Below are 21,766 nucleotides of genomic sequence, written 5' to 3' on the forward strand. Positions count from 1 at the left end.
TTCTGCTCCTCTGCCCAATTCTTCTGCATGAGCTTTGGCATTCTCCTTCATGTTATGAATACTGCAACATATGAATATGACATAGAATAGTTGAGTAAAATCTTACCATAACCATAGATGTCCTTCTCTTTTATATATTGCAGTATTATTAACCCCCACCTTCCCCCTGATGCTTGTCTGGCTACTAATGGAGTGTTCCCTCACCCAGGATCAGGCTGGTGCTTTTTTTTGCGGCATTCACTTCTGAGATATGGTATGTGCAGATGTCCACTTTATACCTGATGTCATTTTATGGCCGACGTAGGATTGTACTCTGTGTGACATCGCACGTACCTTACAGTAGCATTAGATTTTTGTACACTAGCCAGATGTACGATTCAGTCAGCGGCAGACTACTTCATGTTATGAATACTGCAACATGTAGAAGAGAAGGACATCTATGGTTATGGTAAGATTTTACGCAACTATTCTTTACAATTGATGCAGTACAACTTATTAGGAAAATTGCAATAATACATGTGTACTATTCAAACGTAAATAAAAAGTAATGAAATAAACAGACATATAGACACAGAGTAGATTATAACAACGTCATGAAATATATAATATAAAAAGAATCTGCCCATCAACAGCATGTTGATAAAAAGAAAATTGTAAAAAAAAAAAAAGTTATTGAAGAAAAAATACAGTATTCTTATGACTATTTTAAATGGGCATAGTTACAGTAATTGAAGAGAAAAAGAGAAAAAATATATAAATTTAAGGAAGGGCGAAGGGCAAATTTTATAGTGTAGTAAAGGTAGTATAGAATATCAAAGAAAGGTAAGAAAGATGAACAGGTAAGGGAAATAGTTGTTAAAAGGACAATAAATAGAGGAGAATGTGAAAAGCTGAGGAAGGAAGGTATTTAGAAAGTAGTCTTAGTTGTGAAGAAGTTATGCTATAAAGTAATCCAGTGGATGGTTAAGTGACAGCAATCTTAGCTGTAGATGATTTGCGCTGTTGAATTGACATCCTGACCCCATGTGCAAAAAAATGGGGAAAAAGGGGTTGTGGATGGATGAATTCAGTGATAGCAAGTTGTGGTAAGAAACATTTGGGTAAAATTAGGGTTGGCCAGTAGACCATATCAGTTTTCTGACAGCTCTGTATTCATGGGTAGGTACTAGGCTATCGGCCCAAGGGCCTATGGAAGCCTAGAGAACACTGAGCTTTGGTTTTAACTTTCTGAGCATGTTATATCACTGCTTGACATTTTGAGCTTACTGAAGTGTTACACTGCAGTTTGCTGGTTATTGATTAAGAGTTTTTACAGCATTTTATGAAAGCCAGTAGGAAATGTATAACTTGACCTGAAGTTAAGTCAGGAATGTAAACATTGATCTGATGTTATTTTCATTCATTTCTCGACAGTTGGGTTCAGATCAAACACAGTAATTTCTCCCAGATTGGGAGTACTTGAACTCACAAGCTCCTCCCTTAACTCAAAGTGCCCTTGCCAATTCCTCAGATCTCCTTTGCCACTGTTACAAACAGACTTAGATTGCAAGCTTTTGAGCTGTGGGTAGTAGTGTTTTTTTTTGTGAACTTCAGATTTCAGTGAGTTTAGTGAGTTTATCCTTTACTCTTCCCTTGATAGTTGTTTCTCTTTCCTCCCTTCTAGTTTAATATATTAGTCTCCCTTTCTTGTACTACTTGAATACTGTTTAATACCATTGCTGGTAGTCCTTTCTTCTTGTAATATTTGTAGTACCTCTATTCCCATCGTTGGTAATTCTTTCTCTTGTTTTTTCGGGTCTACTTCATGTTGTCGAAGGCTGACAATATCGAAGCTGATATTGTTGGCACCAGATTAGCGAAAGCAAAAATAAATGAAAATCTTCATAAGGGGAGATTTCCGTTTAGTTCAATGTAGTGCGGTCTCAGAGTTGGTATATTTAAGTAGGGGGGGTGTGGGGGGTGCATGGGGGCTTGCAAAGCTAAGTTTTTATTTATTTTTGTTTTTAGGCATTTTTTTTTTTTTTTATCTTTCGATGTTTCAGAATTCGATGATATGGTGTCAACCATACCAGATTCAATATTCTGAAACTTCGATAAGATAATATAGACATGTTTTTCATACCCCTTATAAAATATAAAGAAATATTTTTTTCTTCTGTCCTTTAGTCTGTCCTGGTAAAGAATAATTGTTTGTTCCTTTTGTCATAACCTTTCAATATGCTGGACAAACTGTCCGGTTTCAAAAAATGTGTAGTGTGTGGGCACAAGATTTTCAATTTGGATGCCTATGCAGAGTGGGTATATTGTCTAGGTCCTAAACACCTTGATGTTGACACTGAAATCTGTAAAGGCTTCAACTCACGAACCTTAATTGATAGAACAAGCTGATACTTGGGGGTTTTATTCCTTCTAAGCATTCTTCTACAGTTGCTGGGGCTCAAAGCCCCAAGAAACAAGACAAGAACGACTCTGTTGCCAAGGATACATGCAAGAGATCTCTGGATTACCCTTCTACTTTTGGAGTTGACTTCAGATCCTTCTTTGGAGCCACCACGAAAACTTTCAAGAAAGTCGGAACTTACTGTTTTGGATCCAAAACCAAGATTTGAAAGATCCCCTCGGATCCATTCTCCAATTTTACTCTTGGAGCCTGTTTCTTCTAAATTGCCTTCACTGTTCCTCAGAGTCACCTCAGTGTCATTCAAGGCCTTCTTCAATGGCTTCCTCTCTTTAATCCTCCAGGAGCATATCTGAAGCAATGTGGACAAGATGGTGAAGTTCCCATGGATGCAAATTCAAATGGGAGTTCTTTTGCCTCCAACCACATTGGGTCCTGAGAGCCTTCCTAGAGCCACACCACCTATTTATATCTCATTCTCCGAGCTGTACTTCAGTTTCGGAGCTGTTGGATTTAAAATTCTTGAGGACATCTTCCTCTGATCCGAAGATCATGGTGTCTTCAACTTCAGTGGTTTTGCTGAGTGGTCCAGTGCCAAGTACCTAGGAGCCGGGCAACTCTTGGATCCAAAGCATCTGCTCTGGGGTGTTGGAGTCTACTCCAGAGTTGTCTGAGCTGTCTCTTCCCCTTGGAGCATTGTTGGTAGATAGCTCAGTTCCAACTCCCTCCTCGGGTGGGTTGCCTGTGGGAATGATGAGAGCCGGCAGTCCATGAGGGTCCTTTGTCAGATCTGTCAGTTTCTGTATCCCCTAGGCATTCCACTTTTGAGGTAGTGAAGAGAGTATTCTTTTTCTAGAGATCAGACAACCCTGTCCTACTCGGATCAAATTTCCTTATCTCATTTGATTTTGCCTCCAGACCCACGTTCATCCATTCCACTGGGAGAGCCAGTCTCCAGTCCACCCATCAGGGTATCGTTACCTTCTCTTCTACTTACCACCGAGGAGGTCTCTCAGAAGGGAATGTGTAAGAGAAGGCACTTAGACTCCCTACAAGAGTCTGTCACTGAAGACACTTTTAATGAGGGGGAAGGGTCATGCAGATCACCACTTGATGATGTCTCTTTTGGAGACATCTTGTAACTCCTTAAACAATGGGTTAGTTGGTCCCCTGACAACCCTTCCCAGGAGGAATCCGTGTTTCTGTAAGCTTTCAGGTCTGGTCCATCCATCTGCTGGGTGGCAATACCCACTGATGAGCTTATAGATTTGGTCTCTCAGTGGGAGTGGAAGGAACCGGACGCTCTTGGGCCTATACCCAAGAGACCAGATGAAATCCATGCACCTCCAAAAGGCTGTCCACACCGGAGTAAAGGAGTTACTGTTGATGCCATGGTTGTTGCGGCAGCCATGAAGAAGGAACTAGCAGAACAGAGTTCCTCTGTCCACCCCCCTAATGGGGATTCTAGAGCACTGGATAGATTTGGGAACCATGTGGGTGCATCAGCGACCTTCACTTTAAGGTCACTGAATTATTTGCCACATTTTACCAGACATCAAATAAATTTGATCAAGGAGCTTACCAAATCTCTTTCTGGGTCCATATATTCCGAGGAAGGGAATACCATTCCCTCACAGTTGGCTACCCTTTAGTCTATTTGCAGTTCATCCATGAGGTTGATCCCTCATGCTGCTGAAAGTACCTCAAAGGGGGCTGGTTCAGGCATTTCCTTTAGGAGACATGCTTGGATGTGCTTGTGTGGTTTTTGTGGAACCCTTCAAATCTTTCATCAGTGTACCTTTTGACAGAACGTCATAGTTTGCCCCCAAAGTGAAAGATACTTTCTCTAGGTGCGACCAGGAAGGGGAAAACACTATGTTGTTAGTGTATGTTTTTCTACTCCTCAACAGTCCTTTTCTGGAAAACAATGAGTTGGTAGAAAGATGTGATTCAAGAAATCCCAGGGTCTTTTCAAGATGCACATGCAGAGAGTTCCCTCATGGGCAGGAGGGCTCAAATGGAAGATGCCATTCCCACGGCACAGGTGGTCCACATAATCAGGGATCTAGAGATTCCTTCTCAGACAGATCCTATCAGCTCTACTGAGTGGAGGCCTGACTGTCCATCTTTGGAAACAGCCTATCCCTGCACCATAGAGCCTAGCTAAATATCGTAAAAGATTTATGGGTGCAGAGGATAATATCCAGAAGTTATATCATACCATTTTCCCAGCCCCCACAGTCAGTCCCCCAAAAAATCCCTTATGTTCCACCCAGTCAGAGAGAAGCAGCTTCTCTAGAGAGAGAGAAAAAAAAAGGCTGCTAGAAAACAAGTCATCCAAGAGGTCCCCCCAGATCCTAGAGGGTCCAGAACTTATTCAAGATTTTTTTTGGTGCCAAAAAAAGACAGGGAACATGAGACCAATTTTGGATCTTAGTAAGCTAAGTCAGACTGTTCAGTATGCAAAGTTCTGGATGCTCAGAGTTGTCCATTCTGCCATTTCTGCACAAGGACGACTGGATGTGCTCAGCAGATCTTCAAGATAAGTGCTATCCTATGAAAATGAACCGGTGGTCCAGAAGATATCTGCACTTCCAGATGGGAACCAGTAATTACCAGCTCAGAGATATGGCCTTTGGTTTCACCACAGCCACCAGGGTGTTCGCCAAATACCTGGCAGTCGTAGCAGCTCCCCTGAGACTGCTGAGATTCCTGGTGTTTCCATACCTGGACGACTGGCTCATGACTGCTCCAACCAGACATCAATTGATTCAAACACGTGACTATTTGCTCCAAATGTGCTCCCATCTGAGAATATCTATCAAGTACAAACAAATCCCAGCTCACTCCTACTCAAACTTTGGAATTCATTGCTGCTCATTTCAGTCCAGTCATCCAAAAGGCTTCTCTTCCTCTTTTCCAGCTACAAACTGTTCAGTTCCCAGTCAAAAAGATTGTTCAAGATTCTTCCCTTCCAGCACGTCTGATACTCAAAGCCTTGAGATCCATGGCGGCGGGTATCTCTCTTGTACCACAAGCCAGGTTCCATATGGGAATCCTTCAGTGGACACTAGCAACGTAATGGTGTGTTCTTCAACAGCCGTTATCCAAGCCCATCAAAATAACCCAAGCTTGCAAAAATTACCTTCTCTGGTGGATTTACTCCAATCAAATACACAAAGGTTGTCCCTTTGTTCTCCCTCAACCCAAAGTCACAGTGACCATAGACGCCTGTCAGCTTGGGTGGGACTTCTTGGGAAGGACAGTAAAAGGCACATGGTCCCCCCAAAGAAGCCAAAATGCATATCAATATCATGGAGATGAGAGCTGTCCTCCTAGTGTTGCAGGCCTTCCAAGACACTCTCTTTACTGGGACTGTTGTGATTCAGATAAGACGAATGTTAGCGGTCTGGTACATCAATAAACAAGGAGGAACCAGATTTTACTCTCTTCAGATAAGATGAATGTTAGCGGTCTGGTACATCAACAAACAAGGAGGAACCAGATTTTACCCTCTTAGTTGAGAAGCTATGAGAGTATGGCAATGGGCACGATCTCTTCCAATGGCTTTCTGATAGCAACGCACAACCCGGGGAAATCAGCATGATTGCAGACAAGTTAAGCAGGTCCATTCTGATGCCTCACGAGTGGTCTCTCCATGTCAACATGGCAGAGATGATTTTCTGTTGATGGGGTCAGCCATGCTGCAATCTTTTTGCATCTCCCCTCAACAAGTGCAGCAGGTTCTTTGCCCTGACCCCCACACTGGGAGAGTCACCGAGAGATGTTCTACTTCATGCTTGGCCCTCCTGTCTCCTTTATGCTTACCCATCCATTACTCCTCATTCCCAAATTTCTACAGAAGCATCTTGGTTGAAGAGCAGAGTTACCCTCATTGCCCCTACTGGCCTTGTCAGATTTGGTTTCCCTGTCTTTGGCCTCATCTTCTACATCCTTTTTGGATTCTGGATCCATTTCCAGACTTGCTGTCTCACCGGCAGGAAAGACCCACCCAGACTTAAGAGGCCGCAGCTCATCCTCATGGTTTCTCTAGCTCCGTTGATAGCTAGACAGGCCTAGGCTGTCCTCTCCTGTCCATATTTTGTTATCTTCCCATAAAGCTTCCACTAGAAATATTTACAGGAGGAAATGGAAAAGATTTGTTTTTTGGTCCTGTGACAACAATTTAGATCCCTTTTCAGCACCAATTTCAAATGCCTTTTTGACTTTTTAGCAACAATTTTCAATGAAGGTGTTCATAGGTTCATAGATTAGTACTAGGCTAACTGCTCTTGTGGGCCATTTTAAGCCTAGCCATTATCCCATGTGTGAATCAAACCCTGCATCTTGTTTTTGTAAGGTAGCCACCTTAACCATTATGCTAACCTCCCACCTAATTCCTCAGCTATCAAAATTTATAGCCATTTCCAACTTTCATATTGGAGTAAATAATTCCTCCTTAGCTTCCTCCAAGCTTTGCAAAGCCTTTTTCAGAGGAACCTATTTATTTAGTCCTCCTTTTAAAGGATCTTACTACTCCTTGGGATTAAAATGTTCTTCAGGCCTTGACTCAACCTTCCTTTGAACCTTCAACTAAGTCTGATCTGAACTTTTGACCTGGAATACTGTTTTCTTAGCTGCTGTTACATCTGCCAGAAGAGTGTCTGAACTTCTGAACCTCCTTATTTAATTTTTTTCAAGGATAGGTTTTCTTTATAGACCAATCCTTCTTTTTTTTCCAAAGGTGATATCTGAATCTAATATTAAACGGGTCATTAATCTCCCAGTTTTCTTTACAAAATTTTCAAACAAAGGAGAATATATGTTACATCTATTAGATGTGCACAGTTACATTTCTACCTTCACAGAACCAAAGACCTAAGAAAATCTGAATAGTTGTTTCTCTTTCCGATTCAAAATTAGGCAAACAGGTATCTAAATTTACTTTAGCTGTATGGTTAACTGATCTTACCTTTGTGTATAAGAAAGGGAGTTTGCCTTTACCATTGCCTCCAGGAGCCGATTCCATGAGGTCTGTGGTGACTTTGCCAACATTTTTTGACTAGAACTTCCTTAGATGATATTTGTGTAACTGCCACTTGGGCAAATCCTCATACTTTTATTGTTCATTACAAACTGGATCTCGACTCTAGGGGAAGAGCAGTCGTTGAGTCAGCAGTGCTTTGGAATATCCTTCCTTACAGTCCTCTTGGGATTTAGGTAGCTGGGGACTCTGTTCCAGCTGTTGAGAAATGAATGAAAATGACAATATTAGGTTAAAAAGTTAAGTACTTACCATAACATTCCATCTGTGCTGTCAATTTAGTTCTTCCTCAGCTCACCACCCACCTCCCTCCCTCCCTCCTCCTTTTACTTCTGGAGAGGTTGAAGAGTATTATAGGAACCTGTGTTCTATGTTTGAGCGCCAGCATCTGTTTTCTTTCTGACTTTCCACTGTTCTATTAACTGTATGGGAAGCAAACTAGATTTGAGGAATGTTAGGTTGGTGGGACACTATGGGTAAAGGGAGGCGCTCAAGTGTACGATCTGGAAGAAAAGGCCGAGTTGGATCCGAGGGTCAGATCTGAACCCAGCTGTTGAAAAATGAAAGTGGACAACACAGATGGAATGTTATGGTAAGTACATAACTTTTTATTGTCGCAGATGGTTTGCCATGGAAAGGTATTTTTGACAGTGTTTACATAATCAAGTTTGCTTGTCCATGTTGTACTTCTGTGCTTAAACCCTATTTCCTGCTAACGTAACATTTTCCAGATTTGTATTTGCTTTTTTGCTTGAAATGTATTTATGTTGTTGAAAATTGATTTTCAAAAAAAAAAAAACTGCTGGGGTATTATGTAGTGTAGGTAAGTAGTTTTATGTATCTAAATAAAGTGGTTTATTTTATATTACAGTTATAATTTTAATACTAATAACAGTAAGGCTGATGGTCAAGTAAGGTTCTTGAATTCAACATTTTAAAATTATAGCAAGGTTGTATATTCAGTATTGCTGTTGCTGATAGCATATATGTTATGTTTGTACTTTGATCCCATTAAACCACTCTTATAGGGTGGATATTTCCTATTTCTTTTTTCATTCCTCCTTCATTAGCAGAACATGGTTCTGTACAAAATGTTATTGATACTACTATAGACATGTTTCTTTTAGTCCCAGGAACACTGATGGACCCAAGGAAGGCACGACTCTCCAGATTAAAAACGTAATTTATTTTAGGTCATAAACGCTTTCGCAGCTACTGCTGCTTCATCAGGTAACAAACAAACACATTGTGTTTAGTGTTTTATTTTGGGATTGTCAGACTGTCATATTCACACACAGACACACACCCACATTCAAAGCTTAGAGGCATCCATACATTCCAAGGTAACATCTTATTTCTTTGCTGTCCTTTTGTTTCTGGAATACAGCCCTATGACAGGTAATTTTTTTAACCAAAATATTTGTGCTGCATAGAAACAGATGAATAAATTGTGATTTTTTTTTCTTTCTTTCTGTATTTTATAGATTTACAGGAGGTTGCTAGGCTAATGGCCGTAGGGCCTTTACAAGCCTAGGCATGTTATACCCATGTACTCTAATTGACCTTAGTTAGATGGTCATTATTTGCAGAGTGAGTCTATGATCAGCACCAACTGCCCCTGAAATATATGCAGATCTGTGTGTTTCATTTTAACTAATCTTCTGGTATATCACTCTTTTTTTTTTTTATTCCGGTTTATTTTCCTGCAAATGTCAAACAAGATAATGTGAACTACCATAGGCTGCTGTATTTCTTAGAGCACTGGATGGATCTTCTGTTGTATTTTCTATCAGGCTTAACCTTTGGGTTATTGTAGTAGATCAGATTCAAGGCTGGTACTTCATACTCTTGGCTGTGTAGCACTGGATGGATCTTCTGTTGTATTTTCTATCAGGCTTAACCTTTGGGTTATCATATTATCTATCAGGCTTAACCTTTGGGTTATCGTATTAGATCAGATTCAATGCTGGTACTTCATACTCTTGGCTGTATAGCTCCAGCTCCTTTCCCAGCATTCCCAAGTCTCCTTAGATCTCATTTGCCACTCTTCTGTGATGGGCACAGTCCCTGGTGCTCCATTGGAGAGGAGAGCTTTTTTTTTTTTTGCTGTTTGTACTGTTTGTAGCCGTGGTATTTTTATATTGCCTTGGGAGTATTTTTTTGTTTCCTCTCTCTCTTCCCTTTAAAACCATTTGTGTACATAGGTTTTAAGATTTTAGTCATTTTTCTTACAAGTGATTGGCCTGTTAAGCATTTGTGGCCATTTTTCTCTACTGACTGCATTTTTCAAAGTTTTCCCCTTACGTTGGGTGCGGTAGTTAGCTTACTGCTGGGCTTGTTTGTGTTGTACAATATGCTGTTGTGTTTTTCCTGTTTGAGTCAAAATGTCTTTCTTTTTGAGAGCATGTCTGAGATGAATTTAGGATTCTGCAAGTGTTGACTGTGGGTCACAAGCTGCCCCTCAAAGTTTGCAAGATAAGTGCTTTTACTGTTTAGGAATAGCTCATCTAGCCCAAGATTGAGGCCTGCACCTCTTTTGAAGTTAGGGCACTGGTGATAGATGGACCAAGTTAGTTAGGAAGGGGCTCCTTCCCACATCTTTTTTGTCAGGATCACCTTTTGTTGGTTCTTCCTCTCCTGCTAAGAAGTGTCAGAAGAAAGGTATAAAACAAGGATCAAGACTAAAAAGAAAAGGAGAAAAAAAAAGGAAAAAGAAGCCTGGAAAAACATCCCAGCTTGAGATCTCAACCTCTGAAGAGCCTGTCCATAAGGCCCAAGGCTCTCTCTTTCATCGACTTCATCTTTGTATCCTGCTTCAGCATCTCCCCATCACCGATCTTTGGTTGTCTAAGCTCCAGCGTTGGCACAACATTGGTCTCTACTTTCAGAGATTCTAAGCACCTTCCTGGCTGTGACACTGGAGAAGTGTTAGCAAGGATCACCCTTCCAAGTTGTCACCCTGGAATCAGGACTTTTACCAGAGCCTTTACTCCCTCAGCTCCAGTCTTTATGGTTTAAGGTTCCGGATTTAGATAAACCCATGCAGTGGCCTTCTAAGCCCCTCATTGATGCTGACAGCTTGGCTGCCTTTGGCACCATAGTCCACCTTGATGTACTGTACTCCGGAGCAGTCAATATCCTGGAGTCCAGGTAGTCTGGTGTCTGAGAAAATTCTCAGGCTTTCAGAGCCGTCATTTCCTCTCTATGCTTCATCCCTGGACAGCTCCACTGCAGTCTGTGCTTCAGATGTGACTGGGTTGGCAGCTGATGTGTGTGCCTGTCCTAAGTCTGCAGATCAAAGAATGTTCTTTCCCTGTTGACCGATCTCAAGTGTCTGCATTCAGAGTTGTAGAGAGGATTCTGTCCTGCATGGGGACTGGTATTTCACAAGCTGTGTTGGATCCATCCCAATCCTCTTGCCCTGCTGTATTTTCAGTTTCTCTTCATCTTGTTCAGGGGCAGCCTTTGCATCAAGGCTGGAGCAGCCCCAGACCTGGGTTCCACCAAAACTTCCTAGTCTCTTCCAGTCTCCCCCTCCCTTGGTGGAGTGTAAGAAACATCAGTGTAAAAGGAGGCACCTAGCTTCCCCCAGGAAGTCTTTGACAGAGGACTCTCAACTTCTATGAGAGGAGGAGGTTTCCTAGAAACCTCCCATGATGTTGCCTCTTTTGATTACCCTCTTGAATTGATGAGGTGGGATTGGGGGTTGGACCACCAAAGCCCCTTCCCCAGAGGAGTTTTGTTTCTCAAGGCTGTTGGTACATACCCGTCCAGGACTTCTGTGGTACCCCCTTCTGACGTGCTCATTGGCCTAGTGTCTGGGGGCATGGAGAGAATCCATCTTGGAAGCCAGACAAAATATTAGTCCTGTCCAAAAGACAGGACACATTGGAGCAAGGGGCCTGCAGTTGATGCCATTGTTGCTGCAGCCACCAAGAAAGAGCTCTCTGGGGAGAGTGCATAGGTCTGTCCACCCAGCAGGGGGTCACAAGCATTGGGCAGATTGAGAAAGTGCACTTATGTTTCATCCACATTGCTCTCAGCTATATAACTCACCAGACTAGCTTCAGAGAGACTCAATTAACAAAGTTTCTAAGTCACTAGCATCCCAACTGGCATTCAAGACTCGTAAGTCCTTGGAGGCTCAGTTAGGTATCATGCTGTCCGTCTCCATCTCTTTTCCAACTCCGTAGATGGTACAGCCAGGGTGGCAAGCATCGGAGGTATAGTTTGCCACCAAACCTAGATGTTCCTCTGTAATTTTGCAGTGTGTTTCAAGGTATCTTTCTTTAATGCCCTCTTTGATCAATTCACCTTGTTTGGCCCCAAAGGTAAAGACATCCTGATTGAGAGTGAGCAGGATGTTGTCTGCCATGGGAGTTTGTTTTTCCACCCCTAAGAGGACCTTTTTACACAACCAAAGGGATGAGAAACTGTTATTCTTCTGAAAGTCACAACAACTTGTTCTGAATGCTCCAGGTTGCAGTACCCCCTGGAGGGGGGAGGAATTCCCTGGATGTCACTCTAGAGGCAAGAGTGGTCTGCAGAATTGGGCTTCATAGGGTGTCTGTCTGGCAAGCCTTTTCCAGTGCTCATGAAGGTTTGCCTGGCTGCTTCACTCTGGAAGCAGTCAGGGGTGGGTGACACCTGCTGTCTACTCTCAAGCTTAGGAGACAATGACATTGGAGGTTACACTATCTCCTTTCAGTTTTCCTCAACCATTCATCAAACATTCCTTGCAGGCATTTCATCCCATCAGCAAATGGAGGCAGCAGAGGAGATTCAAAAGCTGCTCATAAAATGAGTCCTCCAGGAGGTCTCACCAGACCAGAGATCTAGGGTCTATTCAGTATTTTTTTGGTGCCCAAGAAAAAGGGCTTCAGGCTTGTTTTGGACCCAAGTAGACTAGATGTATTTGTCAAACAGAGCAAATTCTGATAGATGACTTAATGTGATTTGTGTACCTCAAGGATGCTTATTACCATGTAAAGATAACCTCTTTCCAACTTGTTTTATCTATCAGACAGTGAAGATTTAGAACACTTGTTACTGATATTTCTGGCTCAATTCAATTTGCAGGGATACAAAAGACCCTGGACTCTACTGGGTCCCTAATTACTCTGAAGGCAAGGCCTAGATCTCTTCTTGGGAGTCTGTAAGACACTGAGGAAAGGGACAGCTGTTCCAGTCTTCTCTGATAGCTTAGGATTTTTAAGTCCATGGTCGTCTTAAGTTATGCACTTGTGAAGTCTTTCTAATTATTTGATATGTCTAATGGGGTACCTCCCAAAAAGGGTCTGTTATGTTCAATAATTAGCGTAGTCAGTGGTGAATGCAATAGGACAGTGAACTCTCTGAATCTGGAAGATGTCCCCTTGCTGATCAGCTGTGCTAAGTGAAAGAACCTTCTGACTACTGTTGCTACAAGATGATCAATGGTTACTGACTTGAAACTGTTGTTTTATTGGCCAGAAGGGGTCATTTCCAAAACTCCTTCATCTTCCTCTCTTAAAACCTAGTTGCCTCGTGGTTTTGGCGTCTTTTCAGGCTTGTTGGCTGTTGGTGAAGCACCCACCAAGAGGAGAAAACGCTGAGAGAAGAAAGGAGCCACTTTTGAGATTTTAAGTATTTTTCCTCTGTTTATTTGATAAGTTTTTCTGCATAGCTGCCTAGTTTGAGCATTTTCTGGCTTGTTAAACTTGATTTCTGCATTAGTAGCTGTATTTAGAGCACAACCAAAAGCTGTTTACTGATTTTCCTGTTTGCACTTAATTTTAAAATCGTTTTTCTCAAAACTTGCATATTTTCTGTCTTTGACCTAGCACTCTTGTGTGGGGTCATTTACTGCACTGTTATAACTTGATATTACTTGTGAACCTCTGCTATCTCTGAAAAACAAAAACAAAACAAAAAATCTTGCTTTTTTCCCACTTTTCTGAAGATTTAAAAAAAGTTCAAGTTACAGGCTTGCTGTTCTTGAACTGTTTTGTAATTTTCTGTGTGGCCATTTTTGCTTGGGCTAGAGGAAAGTCTCTCTGTTGATCAGTGGCAGTGTAAAACATTGAGCTGCTTCCCTGCCCTCCGTGGGAGTGGTTACTGACTTGAAACTGTAGTTTTATTGGCCAAAAGGGGTCAATTCCTGGCTCTTTCCAGCCCCTGCTATCAAGCACGCTTTAGAGTGCTTTAGCCTTGATTAGCGGAGTTGCCACTAGAGCAGCATTGGGCAGCGCTGGTTTAACAAGGTTAAACTTTTTCTGGCTCCATAAAGTCTGTTCTTCATTTTTTCCCTTAGAACTGCTCTACTAGTAATCTAAACAGTATATCCCTTAACTAAAAAGTGCAGCACTTGTTCCTAAAAGCTTTTACTTGGCTTAAAAGCATCTTCTTTTCAGGTTTAGCACTTCTGTATTATACAAAGTCCCTCACTAGCAAACCCCCCCCAGGAGTACCCACTTCCTTACTAAGTCCTCTCTTATTCAGTTACACCCCTAACTTCTAAATTTCTCTAGCATGTCAAAGGGCCAGATGATGGCGTCCTCCTGTCCAGTTGGTGAATTTGGGAATATTGAGGCAATATTACAATTGCCTCATGTACACTGACAACACTCTCCTCCTCCCACATAACACAAATACTTGCGAGAGATGCAGCTATTTAGCCAAACTGGAGGCTGAGCTCTCTCAACTGAGGACTGGCAAGACCAGACAGGAGGAGAAGGCAGCTACACACACCACAAAACCAGTCTCACATAAAGCTATCACAACAATGAGTCAAACACATAAACACACAAAGTCATACTCTGAGGCTCTGAGCAAAAATTTACCTAAACAGCAGAGGCCTCCAAAGCAGACATCCAAGCAACTGCCACCTCATGACACACCACAGGCAACACATAAACCACAAAATCAGTGTGCAAAGCAGTCACAGCCCTTAAGGCCAAATACAACACCAAACATACTTGTCATAGGTGACTCCATAGTCAGACACACTGACGTCCCACTCACCAGGCTGAACAAGGAGAGGGTCACAGTAAGCTGCTTATCGGGCACTAGAATCCGCCACATAACACAAGCACTCGGGTCACTCCACAGCAAGTACAAATATGACACAGTCATTGTCCATGCTGGTGTGAACGACCTGAGACGTACCTCCCTGGACTACATGAAAAGAGACATAATGGAGCTCTCTGATTATGTAGCCCAGGCAGGTATGACCCTGACCCTGAGCAGTATCCTTCCTTCACCAAGAATGATGCCACAACATAGAGACAAGATGATCAGCTTTAACAATTGGCTTAATTTCTGGTGTCATTCAAAGGGGATCCAGTGTCTGTTTGCCTGGGATGACATGCTTGACAAGCCACGCTGCTTCACAAGGGACGGCTTGCACCTGTCACCCCTGGGATTCCGGGTATTGGCTAAGGCTCTTGCCACCCCCATAGTGCCTTTTTTAGGCAAGGCTCAAATTCTAAACCTACCACCCTAGAAAACAAAAATGGGAAGAAACTAAGGGTAATGCTGCTCAATGCCAGAAGTCTAAATCTCAAAATGCACGCACTCGAGGCCCTTCTCAGTATGGAGAACATCGATGTCTGTGCTGTGACTGAAACCTGGTTCAAGGCTCCTGAGAGCACCCGGCACTATCAGGTTTTACCTCATATCATGCGTTCCGCCCCAAAACCCGGACCACACCACAAAAGGAGGGGTGTATCCATATTCATCAAGGATACCCACACCTCCAGGTTGGTGGCAACGCACAAGCATCGGAAACCATCCAGGTGCAATTAACCATAGGCAAAACTGCTCTACAATTTGTAGCATGCTACAGGCCACCCTCTCAAACTCAGGAACCCCACACAGCCTTCCTGAAGACACTGGAGGGTATAAATGTATCTCCAAACACCATTATATTGGGTGACTTCAACTACCCAAATATAGACTGGGAACATTACTCAAGCCCCAACTTTCTAGCCCAAAGGTTCCTGGAGTTCATAAATTCAAATGCCATGGAACAACTAGTCACCGTTCCCACAAGAGGAGAAAATATACTAGATCTCATCATCACAAACATGGGGACAAAATGCTCCACACCGAAGTATATCCTCATTGGTGAGATCAGATCACAAACTTATCTCACTGGAAATCCACATCCCCCCACCCCAAACAAAAAGACCACAGTGAAGAACTTCTCTAAAGCAAACTTCACACTACTCAAGACTGGTGTGGTATCCTTCAAGGCCCCCGAGCCAGTGGAAACCACAATCCAAGCTGCGGAAGCCCTTACAAATGCCTTCTACGAACACCTCCAGGACTGCATGGATCAGGCAATCCCTAATAAAACAAAGACTCTTTCCACCAGGGGCAAGCGTCCAGTCTGGTGGACCCCGGCCATAAACAAACTTTACAATAAGAGGAGAAAGCTGTTACATGATAGAGCAAAATCCATAAAAGAGAAGACACCCTTGATCATTATTAGTAAAAAAATACGAGCACTCATAAAATCATCCAAGGCCAACTTTGAGAGAAAAATTGCAATAGATTCAAAAGACAATCGTAAGGCCTTCTTCAGCTATGTTAGAAACCTGGGTGGGAACTCCCAGATATGCGCAGAATTAGTCCAAAATGATACAAAAATCACTGAACCCACAGATATTGCCAACATACTGGCAGACAGGTTCAGTGCAGACTTCACCCCCCTCTCCCCCCCAAAAGGAGAGATAACTATACCAGCGGAGTGTAGCCTCCCAGACATCTCAAATGCGCAGGTGAAAGCTGCTCTCTCTAAAGCTAAAAACACAGCATCAATGGGACCGGATGGTGTTCCCGGCTGTGTGCTACACGAACTCGAGGAACTAAACCCGCATATAAGGCAGCTGTTTAATCTTAGCCTTACCACAGGATACGTGCCCAAGGAGTGGCGTACGGCAACTGTGGTCCCACTCCACAAAGGCGGTGCCTCTACGGACCCTGGTAATTACCGCCCCATAAGCTTAACAAGCCTGGTCTGCAAAGCTATGGAGAGGATCATAATGGAACTCCTAAACAAAGACATAGGGGACTTGCAGACATTGGATCCGACCCAGTTTGGCTTTGTCAAGGGCAGATCATGCCTTTTGAACTTGGTTGACTTCTTCGAAACAGTCACCAAGGCCATTGATGAGGGAAAGGCAGTCCATACAGCCTACCTTGACCTTGCAAAAGCTTTCGACACAATACCCCACTCGGGTATTATAGAGAAACTTACCAGCTTAAATGTAAACCCATATGTCACAAGATGGGTTGCAAACTGGCTAAAGGACAGAACCCACAGGGTTAGTTGCTGGCACCATGTCAGACTCCAAGCCGGTCACAAGTGGTGTCCCACAGGGCTCAGTCCTTGGCCCCCTGTTGTTCGGCATCTACTTCTCAGAAGTACAGGCAAACATAGGAGGACTATGGCTGACAAAGTTTGCAGATGACTGCAAACTGGGCGCCATAGTGGAAAGTACATAGGATACAGATATCCTTCAGAGGGGTCTCACGGAAACTGAAAACTGGTGCCAGAGCCATGGCCTGAAGTTAAATGCCAAAAAATGTATAGTCATACCCTTCGGGAAAAACAAGGTAACCCCAAGCTACCATATAGGTGGCAGTCCATTAAGCACAGAAGAGGTTATCAGGGACCTGGGGACCCAGGTTGACAGTGGCCTTTCTTTTGACACTCACATTGCTAAAGTGGTTAGAAAGACCTTCTACATTGCCCACCTGATCATGAAGGGATTCACATCCAGATCAAGTGAGGTCATTGTTCCCCTGTACTCTTCACTTATCAGACCAATGATCGAGTACAATGCCCCATTCGGGATGTATCTCACCCGACACCTGCAGCAATTGGAGAGACCCCAAAAGTTCCTCACCAAAAGGATAAAGGGACTCCAAGATCTGTCATATGCTGCCAGACTGAAGAAACTCCAGCTCTATTCAGTCGCATACCGCCTGCTCAGAGGTGACCTGTGCCTGACATACAAGGCCATGTCCAACCCGGAATTAATGGACATGCTCCACCTCAAAAAATCCAAATCTACCAGATCCACTAGAGCAAGCGACTTAAACCTTAGCACGGATATAAATAGGACATGCTGGAGGGATCGATTTGTCACCCAGAGACTCCCTATGCTGTGGAATTAAATCCCGGTCCATGTGAGGCAGAGCACCTCGCTGGCTCTGTTCAAGAGAAATCTTGACCGGTGGATGGGAGATCGTAGGTTTACCCCGGGAATCATCTCTGTGTCACTGCTGGACAGAGGCACAACAAACTAATGGGCACAGTATTTTTTAACATAAGGGGTGGCGTAAGCCACAAAACTTTGGGCTAGGCTTATAAATGCCTTAGGGCAGATAGCCTAGTATAAACCTATGAACCTATAAATGAGTGGAAATTCAGTCCAAGTACAAGGTTTCTAATAACATTCCCATTTTGGAGTGGGATATGTATTTCCTTCTATAAATTGCTCCACTGACCCATGTCCTTCTGTATTCTTTTGAATATGTGTGCTGAATTCTACATGTAGATCATGAGTAGCTTAAGAATTTATCAGATTAGATCTTTACATTCATGGGCTGGGCTATATTATCCCTTTACCGTATGTAGTAAAGGAGTTCCTCTGGTGCACCAGCGGATAGCACTAAATCATTCTCCCATACTTAACTGCTTTTTGATATTAAAAACAAACTGGGGACACATTGGATGTATGGGAAGTCCACTTTCAAGGTCTGAAAGTATGAGGTCAGTGGTGGTCTGCTTCAGAGAGACAAGCATGTCAGTATAAATGAGGTGATGACGTTCAAGTTAGCTGTGAGATCCTTCCAGTAAGTGGTACAGCCTTGGAATCCTCCATATTGCTAGAGACTACACTATAGTAATGTGGAACATGAAATGATTAGGAAGTAACTTTTTCATTAATTTTATAACAGGCACTCCAGTGAACCAAGTTCCATAAATCATTTATATCCCAATCCACTAGTTTTTATGGGCTCCCTGTGCCCACTGACAATCTTGGTTGTGTATTGCAACTCTGTCTATTCTTGCCCTGACTAGATGAAAGAAACTGGTATATTCTATGTAACAGGCAGCCAGAGTGTTTTGTTTTTCCTGTGTCCTAATCCCCCCCCCTCCCCCCCACAGCATACTGAGTAAGTCCTCAACAGGAAGCATGCATTGGGTGCAGCATGTTACTGTCTGTCACAATTCATACCTCTTAAGCTCCCCTGTGGATGAAGAAACATTGCCTCTTTATATTCTTCTTTCCTCCCCAGTTGGCTTCTCCATCATTTGAACTGCTAATTATACATGGGTTGACTGGGTTATAGTCAGGGTTTTGTATGCCACAGAGCCAACATACAACAAAATATTCCAGTGGTGTCTTCCTGCGGGGACATGTCTACCTCCAACAAGTCAAAACTAAATGGAAAAGCATTTCTGCTTGCTTCTGACCTAAACAGTCAGCTGACAGTGTTTTGCTGCAGACTGCCTCATCGTCAAACAGTGACATGTGCCTTATCACACATTTGGAGTCTGTCTTCTGTCTGCCTTTTCATCAGCCAGTTTCATTGCTTTAGAGGGTAAAAAGATCTCCTGGTGAAACATACCTCTCAACCTGCAGAAATTGAAAATAGTTAAAAAGGTCCTTCAGAAGTAGGTGCATCTAGCCAAACTCTGGGCATGTAATTAGCGTAATATTTGAATACCAAATGGCACATTACTCTCCCCGCTTTCAGTTGGAATGTGGGATACTATTCAGAAACACGTTTTTAGTGTGATAAAAATGATGGTAAAATATTAGAGCATTATCAGACAGTGTAACATTTGCAGATTTTAATGACCTATATTGCAAAGTCCTACCACACAGGGACATTTGCTTTTATCTCTGAAAAAGAGAAGTGTACAATGCGTATCCTCTTTGTTAAAATTATGGTGGTGCTACTAGTACATTGATCATAGTGTGTTTAAATATGAATGTTCCTCCAAAATCTGGCCAGTTGAGAAGTCTGGCTTGTAAACTTCAGGGATGGCCAAGCCAACCATGTTCACTTTTGTGACTCAGATGTCAGTAAAAGGATTTGACACCACCTTTCCAAAACAAACTGATGACTCACCGGTACAGCCTAATGCTGCACCCACATCTCAAGTTGCATATTCTTAACAGCTTGGCAGATGTCAAGACTGATGCCAAAACTTCCATCTTATTTGACTACTTTCTATGTTAAAGAAACGCAAGAGGCCTAATATTAGAAACATCTTATCTTTGTAAAGGATCCAGTGTCTCCACATGAATTGACAGTAGTCTTGCTTCAGTAATCCCATATGTTACAGTATTATTGTGCTCTTGTTCAAATCTGGTCTATCACAGCATTCCATTTATGTCTGCTACTCTGCCATTTCTGATTGCATGCATTTTGAGTCACTCGCAGGTTCTGTGGAATTTTTTAGACCATTTTATCATGGATGTTATGTTTGAATTGATTTGTATATCCTGTGGTTTCTGTACAGAATTTTATTTGAATCTATTACTTCGAGATCTTAGTAGTTTATATATGAAAACTGTGTTGTAGTTAGCACAGCTAGACAGATTTCCTAACTGTGCAGGTACTGAAATTTTGAATGTTTTTTTTTTTTCTTCAGGGCAATAGCGCACTTAAAAAGAAGCCTCTCTTCTACAGTGATCTCTGAACCTACCTGAAAAGCAATCTGTTCAGTTACTTGTCTTTTCTACTATTTTGCTTTGCATGGATGCTTATAAGGCAGCTGTGTTTTTAGCTCACAGAACAGTTAAGCAGTCTGGTGAGTTGTATGCTCATCATTAAAGGGAAACCAGGTTAAGTGATAAAGATGTTAGCTATTTTTAATTTTATGTTAACTACGATACAACTCTGAAGAGGTGAGGACCCATTACAGCCTTATATTTAACAGGACATTTTCCCAGTGTTTGATATGACTGTTATTTGTGTGTGTCTGTAGGACATGTTTTAGATTTGGTCCCCTGTGGTGGAGGACCTCAAGGTAAAATGCCTGGCACTGCCCCATTATAACACTACAGTCATACTGTGATCCTTAAGATGTACACGGTACAGTTGAGAGTACACTCACCATAACAGTAGATGTTCAAATACCAGGATCATTAATGCAGATTGAGCTTCTACCTTCTATTTTCCAGGTTACTGTGCTAATATATTGGGTCGTTCGTTCTAGCTTTTACAGTGAGTAATTCTGACACTTTCTAAAATAAGAAAATGTTATTTGTGTGTTTTAGACCTATTTTACATATGTAAATATACCATACATAGTGTTAGATATGTTTATGTCTTTCTTTTCATTTACTTGTAAACATCAAGCCTCCTCTACTGACTTCAAGCTTATTCGTTTCCTACAAGTGGAGATTTCTCCTCCAGATCCTCAAGGGCGAGAGCTGTCCAGACAGTATGTCACATGGGTGGACATCACCAGTATCCTGGCAATTGAGTACATTAATATAGCCTAACCCCACCCTCTCAAAAGAGGGATGAGAAATCTACATTGCTAAAGAGGCTCACAGTACCCCTCACCATGTTGGATGTGTGCTCCTTCTCACCCACTATGAAGGCTAACATAATCACCTTTAGTATAGCGAGTGTAATGCCTTCCCCCTGACTGCTCATATATCCAAGTCCATCCTCAGAGAGGACTAATGTGGAATGAAGTGTGCTCCTCTATCTCCAACCCCATGGTGGGCAACACCAGTCATCCCTTGAACTCTGGTACCTTGGACTATAGTCAGAGCTTTATCCCTGTATGCCAGTAACTTAGGCTGCACATAGTATATGTGGGAATCTATTAACCATGTGCTTTGTATGTTATTACCATTAAACTTTATTGTGCCAGAGGATGTTTTTTTGGTACATTCACTCTGTCAGCCTGTTCTGATGCCAAAGAACAGAAAATTGCATTGTTTTATAGCAGTACGATTTTGTAACAACCGTGTAATGCAGTTTGAGTGTTCAGCTGTTGGAAAGAGCTGTATTAGATGACTGATATTTGCCTTTATCTGGAACCCTGTCATATATTATGATTATTATGGCAGATGTCCTGCTACTCAAATATTTACTGTTATGGTGTTTGAAGTAATGCAGCTGAATTTTCTGTGTATTTTAAAAGCTGATTTTTTTTTTTTGTCTTAAAGCCTGATCCTGGTTGCAAATATACAGCATGGTCATCAGTTAGCACCCTGGTTCAAAAAGGCCTTGTCATCAAAACCAACAATCCTGCCAGGTATGTTCTCAACTGGGAAAGAATGAGTTAGCTATACCATACC

The 21,766-nt window shown here is 42.3% G+C and overlaps 1 protein-coding gene across 1 annotated transcript in view; it reads left to right on the forward strand.

Moving 5' to 3' along the window:
- Nucleotides 1-21,766, forward strand: part of MUS81 (MUS81 structure-specific endonuclease subunit) — a 597,219-nt gene that overhangs the window by 244,006 nt on the left and 331,447 nt on the right. The window contains exon 7 of the mRNA XM_044060324.1: nt 21,635-21,723. Within this exon, the coding sequence (XP_043916259.1) occupies nt 21,635-21,723 (89 nt within the window). The remainder of the gene's footprint in view (nt 1-21,634; nt 21,724-21,766) is intronic.

The sequence above is a fragment of the Protopterus annectens genome, chromosome 2.part0 (assembly GCF_019279795.1).
Source record: "Protopterus annectens isolate FY-2018-M chromosome 2.part0, PAN1.0, whole genome shotgun sequence".
In the NCBI taxonomy this organism is placed as follows: Eukaryota; Metazoa; Chordata; order Ceratodontiformes; family Protopteridae; genus Protopterus; species Protopterus annectens.